This window comes from Octodon degus, unplaced genomic scaffold (assembly GCF_000260255.1).
Source record: "Octodon degus isolate 3935 unplaced genomic scaffold, OctDeg1.0 scaffold00004, whole genome shotgun sequence".
Classification (NCBI taxonomy): Eukaryota; Metazoa; Chordata; class Mammalia; order Rodentia; family Octodontidae; genus Octodon; species Octodon degus.
This window is the reverse complement of record NW_004524580.1, coordinates 25,216,387-25,226,530: the sequence shown is the minus strand read 5'-3', so window position 1 is coordinate 25,226,530 and position 10,144 is coordinate 25,216,387. Positions and strand designations below refer to the sequence as shown.

Here is a 10,144-nt window from a genome sequence, read left to right as displayed (position 1 = left end):
CCCGAGGGCCAGGTGAAAGGGAGTCCTTTCTCTGACATGTATGTTCATTTGTACAAACATACAAAATGTTTACACTTTTTATATTAACCTTTTTTAACAGAATGTAAACATTTTTAAAACTTCATTGTATTAAGAGATACAATGATGAAAAGTAGAGTTCTGAGAAAGTCCTAATTACAGACTTTGAGATGAATGTTTTCATTTTCTGAAACTGCCCAAAGCTAAATGAACATTAATTTTAATTAGTGAATTATTCTAGGAAATATTTTCATTGCCTAGTTGAAAATACATCTGTAAAAATAATGCAAACAACAGTAACCAAATATTTTACAGAACACAAAGGCTACATCCCCAATACTAACTGGATTTAATACTGTCGTTCCATAGGTACTCTCATTTTTCAAAAGAGCTTTAAAAAAAATCCCTGATGATAACATGTCATACTTCAGAAGAAAATGAAAGAGGCAGTAGAGCAGAACTCAGAAAAAAAAAAAAAAAACAAAGTTTCAGCACAGACAACGTACATTAATAATACACAGTATATGGTGGAAAAAAAAGACAAAAAGGTGTTTTTGGCTAAAGAGCACCTTTACTTCCCCTAAGCTCACTTCCATTTTGAAACACCTTAATTTTATTACAAAAGCTCAAAATCTAAAGTTTGGTAACTTAAAACTACTGAAAATATCCACTCTATAAGATTTAAAAGAAAACTGCTTACCGTAAGAGATCGATGAATTCTTTTTGATTTTAAATCCCAAATGTTGACAGTCCTATTGAGGCCTCCACTCGCCAAATACATAGATGTGGAATTTAAATCAACACACGTCTGCTTTTGCTGTTTTTTAAAACAAAAAAAGCTAATTTACTAGAGCCTAGCAATGACTTCCAATAGTAAGCACACACATAACTATGATAAAATCCCATTCTGAGTTACAGACTATAACCATGGCAACACATACTAACAAGTCATTAATGGCTTCCAGTCACTCCTAGAAAAGTTTAAGATTCAGCTCTCATCTTCCGTGCGGATCCAACAGCTTGCAAAGGTTTCCAGAGAACAAGGTCTTAAGGAAATGAGGTCAGCATTCTTTCATGGAGGATGGTGACAGGCCAAGCTGAGGAAACACCAGCAAGTCCAGACCTCCCAACAGAGGCCACTTAATATTTAATATAGTATTTCCCCTCTATGTACATTTATGCAGTATATAAATGTATTCTTTTTTTTATTTTAGGACAAGGTCTACAGGGTCTCACTGCATAGATCAGACTCCTAGTGATCCTGTTTACAGCCTCCCAAGTGCTGGGATTATGGCACGCACCACCACACCCAGTCTCAGCTGCCATCTCAGCATGCCCCGGGGGCGTGGCCAGCAGGCAGGCCCGGGGATCCAATCCCAGGCACATCCACTGAGCTGTTTGGCCAGCCCTTAAACTCTTCTGTTACAAGAAACTTGTAGATTGGTTCAGAATAAAATAAACAATGAGATGCAGTTAACAAGAGATACACCTAAAACCATTAACAACTACTAATTAAAAGTAGATTCAAAGATTTGCCAGGAAAATGCTAATAAAATGTGATACGAGAATGTTAATGTGAAATAAGATAGGAATACAAATAAACTGCATTCAGTAGGGGTAAGGATGGTTTTGATTAACCTTCCAGCATATCACTGTAGTTGTGTTTATGTTTATCTCTTTTGTTTGCTTCTTGAAATGCATCTTCATTGCTTAAATGCTTTGGTACATGTGTTTAAATTTCCGGAGAGGTTGAATTAGTCTTTCTCTGAAGGTTTCTTCTGCTTTTTCTTCCTCCTCTGGCTTTTCCATCGACTTTCGTCTTCTTTAAGCTTTGGCTCATTCTTCTTTTCTGTTTTCTTTTTTCTGCAATTTTTTGGCAGTGTTTCACGTTTTGCCTGTTTGTTCCATCCCACTCCATTTATTCCCCCTTTCCTCCTCTTCTCCTGCTTATTCCTCTTTGAATACAGTTACATCTAGTACCAATCTGGTCAGTTTCTACCTCCTTACTTTTCTAGCCTTGAGCAGTGCCAAGACAGACGTGTAAAATTCCAGTAAGTCCACTCTTCCTTTCTCTGGCCTCTGGTGCTACCATCTGCACTGTGGAAGGAAGCTGGTACCCAGATGGGAGCAAAGATCAGACTAACCTACACTGCTTTGCTTTTTTTTTTTCTTTCTTTAAATTAATTTTATTGAGAAACAAATAGCAATGAGACAGTTTCAAAACAGGTCAATAGGACAATAACAATGATTAATACATTGCATATTATTGTCATTGTAGTAGTTACTCATAGTACAAGATGCAAACATGATATCCTGTCCAAACACTATTAGTACAAATCTTTCTTCTCATTGAATTAAGAGAAAGTAGTGGTATATCTATCCATATATATATCTCCACAAAATGGTCCTTGATTTATATCCCTCTTTTTTTGTTTAGCTTTGTCAGAGATGAGTATTCTACTGCCATTTAAATATTATAGGTACATGAATTCAGCAAAATAATGTTGTATAGTCTAGTAGTCCATAATAGTAGTGGGTTATCCATAGGACTGGCAATGTCAGAAGTTGTTGACTTGAACCTTTTACAGCTCAGCATATTAATATGGCTATATTTTTTGGGGGGGAACCATTTTCTCCCCACTTCATTGATTCTCCAGCCACACTGACCTTTCATTCTGTAACCAAAACAATCCTGTGTTTGCCTCAAGGCTTCCACACAGCTGTGCCTGCAAAGCTAAGGCCCCTGAACCCCAGTTGGCTGCCTTCCGAGCACCACATATCAACTCTTCAAGAAACCTGCCTTGGCCTTAGCCTCCTAGGGCAATTTGCTATGGCAGTATCTCACTTTAGTTCTCAGTACCACAAACTACCAATATCTAGATGTTTTCGCTGATAGTGTATTCTGCCACCAGAATATCAATCTCAGTAAGAACCGTATCTATATTCAGTAAGTATTTATGGAGAGAGTGGCTGAAATACAGAGGTTATCAAGTTCTTCACTCAAGTACCAATGAATGCACCTGCCTGGTGGCACGCTCAGGAAGCGCACTACACCACAGAGCACAGGACTCCACGCATTTCCCTGCTCAACCAATGGAGGCACTACAGCAGCGTTCTCATCTAGCTGAATGCTATGGGGGCGGGCGAGGATCATGACTTAGTTCTAAGTTCAAAGGAAAGCTACGTAGATTAAGCATGTAACCTCACATTTCTGGGTGTGTGTTTCTCATCTAAGAAATGAGAGATCTTCACTGGTTCTTTAGTTTTTATTGAGAATTTTTTCTAAGAGTTCTTACCCTGAATTCATGCACCTCAAAAATATCTGCTCAAGATATTAAGGGAGTAAATGGTTCCCCTCATACCAACCTGTTGAACTACTCAACAGTCAATGTTTCAGCTCTAGACCAAGAGGATCAACTAACACACTAAAAACTGCAGGATACACATTTCATCAGTGTTTTAGAACAGTTGTAAGGATTTTCTTATAGGTAGTATCCTAGAAGCTGACTCTGATCTAAAGACTAGTGAGATGTAGAATTGGAATGTCACTGCAAATCAGGACAGTTTTCTAAAAACTATCAAAATTACATTTAGAAAATAAAGTCAAATGTTGTTACCAAAGATATATATTGTGACATCAATTGTCACAACTATACTACGGGCTCCAGATAAAATCTATACTTACAGTTGACTTCTATGAATGTATTAATGAAGCTAATGAACTTAAATAATTAATAGAAACTATGTGGTTATTACAGGAATCCTGTGCCCCCAAGGGATAAGATGGTAAGACGGTGAGGGTAAACCCAGGGCACGTGTACTCAGCCGGCTGTCTTGGTTCTAAAAGATCTAAAACGTTTGCATCCCTGACAACACAATGGGCACAATTTCTAAAATATAAGAATAAGTTGGTCAAAGTGCTTAGACTTTTAGTAGCCCATTTCATCTACTATAATACTGTCAAAATCAATCTTTATACTTTAAAGAAGTAAAATATAAGATTATAAATAAATAAACATGAACTTGAAGTTCCATTCTAATTTTAAAATAAGTAGGGTAGAATCTTAGTCTCCCATGCAGAAAAGATCTAATTCCTCTACCAGCTCCTGAGTTACAGGACTGGAATCTCATCTAGAAAAAAAGAAAAAAGTTGCACACTAATATGTTAGAAATTCTCAATAAAAACTAAAGAACCAATGTTTATAAAATATTTTTATAAGTTAATTACTAGAGAGTCAAAATTAGAACTATAATCATCTCACTTTTGTCCCCATGCATTATGATGTGATTTCTTAAATACAGGGAAAAGGGCTGAGAGTTACAGCAATTAATTAGTAATATTCACATAAACTTAAGAGTTATGTCACACTTGCAAATAGCATGTTAATTTTGAACATTAAAAAAGGTCCCAAAGCCTGATTCACTGGTTCTAAGGCATGATGCATGACAATGAAGCAGTAGCGAAATACAGTAGTGGATGAGGTAGAAGACGCTGCCGCAGATACTAGACCCCAGTGTTGCTAAGCCCTGGCGCACCCCTAAGGTGACTAAGCTGCTAGGTCTCCTCGTGCACAGTGCACAGTAGCGGGACACTCTCTGCCTCAATCTCACTTAGCTCTACCTGAAGAGGCAGGTGCCTGAATTCCATGTCGGCCCTCTGCAGACATTTTCTCCCAAGCTCTGTCTGCAGGACGGAACTAAGCTGCACACCAATCCCTATTTAATTTAGGAAAAGATTGACAAAATAAGTTCTCCAGGAAGTATAACTTTTAACACTCAACAGCACACAGTAAGGTACCTAAGGCTGAAAACTATACATTTTGAAGTAGCTGACAGAGAGATTTTGAATGTCCCCAGTGCAAAGGAACAGTAAAGTTTTAAGGTAAAAGACACACCATGTACAGTGTGTACATGCACTGAAATATCAAAATGCACCTGTACTGTGTCAAAAACATTTTTTAATTCTTAAAAATCATAAATCCTCTTAAATTAGCTGAGCTATATATTCTTATTATACTGTTTTCCAAGTGGACTGACTACCTTACCTATCCCAGCCTGCAGAACTATGAGCATTTATAATAATTTAAGATCTGCTACGCAAATTTTACTGCTTAAAAAAAAAGACAAGTTATCAATCACTTCCAACTTTATATTCAGAATTTACCTTTTTTTAAAAAAAGAAATAGTTTTCAAGGAATGACAATGAAAATCAAGAAGCCAGCATTATCCTGAATGAGAGGGATTAACTGATGCAACAAAAGGGTAAAGACAATGAGAGCTTCCCGGAGGCCTAGGAGAAAGCTCATTTTGTGATAAAGCCATCCTGTTCAAGGAGGGACTGAGGGAGGCTCAGGCCGGCCCCTGCGTCCTAGATGGACAGAATCTGAAGTACAGGGCTACCATGAGACACAGGTGCTTCACTGACTGTCCTGAGTCCAAGGTCACCGGGGGAGCTACATCACTGGGGTTCATACGGTCAGACCAAACTCAGCACCCAGGCACTACAAGTCCTACATCAGGAATCAACAGGATCCATCTCCAAAGAGGAAATGAAAATGCAGGCGCCTCGCTAAGGAAATCCAAGCCTCAGCTGCTCCCCTAGGATGCAGACATTGTACCTAAAGACGTTTCAGTACAATACGATGTTTCATACAATACTTTACCTGGACGTGTTAAGAGTCTCATTCTGAACCCAGGTGAAGAATGCTAGCAAGCACCTTTGTTTTTACTTGCAAGCACCACAATAAATAAGCAATTACAGACAGAACTAAGATTCTAAATGAAAATTTAAAAAATAAATAAATAAAAGGTACTTACCCCTTCGGCAAGCTCCAAAAGTGGAACAGGCTTACATTTGCAGCTTGAAACTACTATTTTGTCACCACTGGAAGATGCTGTTACTAGAAAGTTATCTAAATGAAGAGTTATGGAACATCAAACAGCCCAGGAGCATCAACAAGCACTAGACTACCACTATAAAAAGGACTCACACAAGTAAATGCTGAGAAGACACGCAAGTGACTACAGCTTACACATTAGCGTCTGAAAGTGGCTCGGTCACTAATTACCAATTCCCTTTACGCCTGCTACTGCAGGGAGAACTATCCCTCCTGGCTGGGCTATCACTTGAAAGCTATTTAACCCATATGAAATAGTACTCCATTTTCAGGGTAGGCCAGAAGGTCTAATTTTATCCATCAAGAACAAGAACATGATGAAAGTCGCACTGGCAAATACCAGTCTTTTCCTCGACCCTAACTGCTCCAGATACTTACTTGTTAACCCCGTGCTTGCTAACAATTTAAACAAGGAAGCAAAGGCTTGTACTAGCGATTTTCCACTAAAAAAAAAAAAAAAAGTGAACTGTCTTATTTTCCCAGGACTAGAATTTTTATGACAGTGTATTTCAAACTTACATGTTTTAGAAATATAGCAATACAGCCAATATACATAAGTATAATTAAATAAATGTCAGAAGAGTTACAGTTTGGCTTTATTTTAAATTTAATGTAACATAATTAAAAATTAATTTTATTTGAAGTAAAGTTACCTTAGTTACAGAAAATAACTGGAGTGATCAGGAAACCTAAGACAAAGCAAGTATTTTATTAAAATTAAAATGATCATAATATTTTTCATAATAAAAAGAATATGGATTTTCTTTTCAAGAGGAATTTGAGAGGCATAACAAGTATCAGAAGGTTAAATCTATTCTGTGAAACAAGCAAAATCTGGACACAGAAGCAATAGAGAGATGTTAATCAAACACTGAATCTAATCTGTATGACTTCAAGTAGTTTGCAGAACACTCAGGTATTTTGTGAGTAGACCATGGATTTTAAGTTTACTATATGATTTGAACAAGACCATTTTTACCTAGGTAGTAATAAACAGAAACAAAATGTATTTCCTTCCTTTCCTTGGCTTATTTAACCACACAAAAGGACTAAAACATGACAATCCAAGAGGTAAGAAATTTTTGAATGTCTCTTATAGTTTTAAAAGACATGAGAATACTACCTAAAAGAAACCAAAACTCAAAGCAGAATATTAACCTCCCTGGCACCTCAAACTACTCTCATTCTTGGAATCTACGCCCCAAGGACCCCAAGCGGCCGGGCCTAGCTTAGGAACGCCGTGCTCTTCACTCACTACCACCCACCCAACGGGCCGAAGCTCCTCAGGAACAGGACTAGCTGTCTGCAGGCGGTCAGCGCACCTGCTCAGACAGGAGACTCATAGAAATGCAGCACCTGACAAAGTGACAACACTAACTCACGGCTACATCTGTTCGTTGGTAGACCATTAAGGAACATACCAGGTACAAAAATAAATCAAAAAAATACTAAATCTTACTGAGAACCATTTCTTGTCTCTTTTATGATAGAATAAAAAATTAAGTTGTAAGCATAATGAAAATCTGAAGACATCAGCAACTTCATGGACCTGCAGTCTTTAAAATATCTTCCCTGCTACACAGTAAGAGTTCATCAAAAATGTAGGCATTCCCCTGCAGGATGGACCAGCACAGCAGTAAAAGTATTTCACTACTTTAATACAAAATCAAGGAATGAAGTAAATTTAATTCAAGAAGAAAAAAAGATGCCATTTTTGTTATGTATCTGCAATAGCTACTGGTCATAAGTTTAAAGATCTAATTTCTTTAATCAGAAAGTAGAATGTTAATCTTTTGGTATTGTTGAAACTTAACTTTTGCTTAAACAGCGTACGCGTGTCACACAAGAACAATTTCTAGCACACCAATTATACAGGCTATCTTCACAGAGTCCTAAGAGCAGAGTGCTATATATATAGGTTTAGGAGTGTTTCTCAACCTGGGATAATTCTGGTAATTCTGAAGACATTTTTGTGTCATTTAGTAGTAAAATTGTCATTTAAAAAAAAAGACAAAACTGGGTGCTTGGTAAAGGGCTCTTTCAGTAGGCCACGACTGGGACCTGCTAGCAACTAGTGGGCAACAGCCAGGCGGCTTCTAAATGTCCTGCAATGTGCAGGAAAGCCCCCACCGCAAAGAATTATGGGAACTAAAATGTCAGTATTGTCAGGGTGAGAAACGATTCACTCACCAGGCCAGGAAGGATATCAGAAAAGCTTAGGAAAGATCAATGTACACAATTTCACTGTATCTATCTAGGAAATGTTTACAGTATATCCAGAAGGAGAAACACAAATAGAACATCAGTAAGATGGGGGTGCAGGATAATATTTTTTTAAATCTCTTGCCATCTTCTCTATTAGTTTCTACATCAGATTTGTAAATATCCAAATGTAGATGCAAATTCTCGTTTCAAAACTTTCAGTTTTCCTGCCTGCCACAATCTACTGCATTATGTTTGGTTCAATAATAAGTGGTTGATAGGACAACTAATTTATGGTCTGAATCTAGAGATTAAAATGCAATTTTCGTAACATCAGTTTTTGAATAAAGTTGGTAGCAATGAATCCTGAAAAAAAAAAAAAAACCAACAGAGAAAATCAAAATGCATTCATGTGTACTATTTTCCAAAATTCCTATTTTACCTTATAGAGTAGCTATATAAAATACATTTCTTATCATGTGTCACATACAAAAATTCCAATGGTACTAGTTGCTATGTTAAGTAAAAGACGCTTATTTTAAACAATAAAAAGGATACTATTGCTGCTCCAACACACTGAACTAATGCCATGTGATGAAGTGTGCGGGTTGAATTTATCCACCAATGTCATAGACGAAGCATCCCATATTTTAATATCATCTCCCGATGAAGCAAATCTGAGGTTTTCCTGCATGGCTGCACCTACAAAAAGTTTAGAGCAATGTATCTTAAAAAAAAATTAAGGACAACCAAAAAAGAGCAACTGAAGCATCCAACATAAAGTAAATGGCTCTACCTGCCTTTCTTTTGCTCCAATGTCCTCACCACCAAGTAGCTGGGCTGATCTTTCTAAAACGTAGGCCAAATCACACATTCTTAGTTGATCCTTGTAATAGTTCCCCACACCAATTACAACAATGTCCAACGTCCTAACCCGCCCTGTAGTTCAAACATGTAATTCTAACATGAAGATTTCTTAGTCCAAGGCAGTCTAGAAGACAGCAGGCAAGGAAGTTGCTCTGGGCAGCCACTTTGCAAAGTAGCACATCTTACAGAGAGATAACAGGTGAGGAAAACTATGCTCAAAGCTATGCGGCAGAAAAAAGGACCTAGAGACCCGACTCCCCACCGCTGCCCAGCAGGGACAGTGGGAGGGTGCCAAGCGGCCAAGGGCCAAGGCGCTATCACTGACAAGTTCTTCGAACCATCAACAGAGTGGCCTTTGTGTCTCATAGACTCTGATTATGAGGGCAGTTAATGGCATGATCAATTAGGAATCTTTCATTCTCCAGATAAATTGCTTTCACTATGTTTAGACAGAGGCCAAGTCACTGACCCCAACCACTGACTCAAACGCTTCATTCAGAAGGATGCTTTTATTCAATCAGCACAATGCTGCTACACGCCCAGGAGGTCACCTGTTGAGGCGCTCACTGAGTTTCCACTTGATGACTTAGACAAATGCAACACGTGCCCGGGGGTCTCACGAAACAAGGACGCGCCGCGAAGGCGGACCGCTAGGGCCCGCACACAACCGCAAGCCGCGGCCCGCACGCGTCTATTGGGCGCAGGGGCGGAGTGGGCGGATCTCCCGGTCGGGCTGCACAAAACCCGAGCTCCACAGTACCTGCCCGGCTTCGGCGACGGCAGCGGTGGCCGAGTCTGCCCGCGTGTCCTACCCTGCGCGGGCACGAGGAGCGGGACCCTGCCACGCACCTGGAGGGCAGGGATGCCCCGGCTCTCTCGGGCCCCGTCCCCCGATCGCGGCCGGGACACCCGGCGGCTTCCGACACAATGCCGCCGCCACACCCGCCGCAGCCGAACTTCCCAACTTTCCCGGGCGGGCTCTCCGGGGAGCGCGCCACCGTGCGCCCTCCGAGCCGCCCGCGCTCGAGCGCCGGCCCCGGGAGTCGTGCTTCGGGTGTACGAGGAGCAGGGCGGACTTGGGGCGAGCCGCACACTTGCGGGGCAGCGCACCCCCGAAGTCGCCGCCGACCTGGCCCAGACGCCCGGGCCACCGCGCGGGC

General features: G+C 40.0%; 1 protein-coding gene across 3 annotated transcripts in view; it reads right to left on the bottom strand.

Annotated features, from left to right (window-relative positions):
• The window catches only part of Nedd1 (neural precursor cell expressed, developmentally down-regulated 1), a 71,268-nt gene that overhangs the window by 41,481 nt on the left and 19,643 nt on the right, over positions 1-10,144 (bottom strand). Inside the window, exons 1-4 of one of the 3 annotated variants that reach the window (XM_023716596.1) lie at positions 9,745-9,857; positions 8,676-8,819; positions 5,836-5,930; positions 719-835 (exon numbers count right to left, since the gene is read on the bottom strand). In XM_023716596.1, coding sequence (XP_023572364.1) covers positions 719-835; positions 5,836-5,930; positions 8,676-8,811 — 348 coding nt within the window. In that variant the 5' untranslated portion in view covers positions 8,812-8,819; positions 9,745-9,857. Of the gene's footprint in view, positions 1-718; positions 836-5,835; positions 5,931-8,675; positions 8,820-9,535; positions 9,690-9,744; positions 9,858-10,144 lie in introns of those variants that run through there. The other 2 variants (XM_023716595.1, XM_004623806.3) reach the window with 2 other exon arrangements.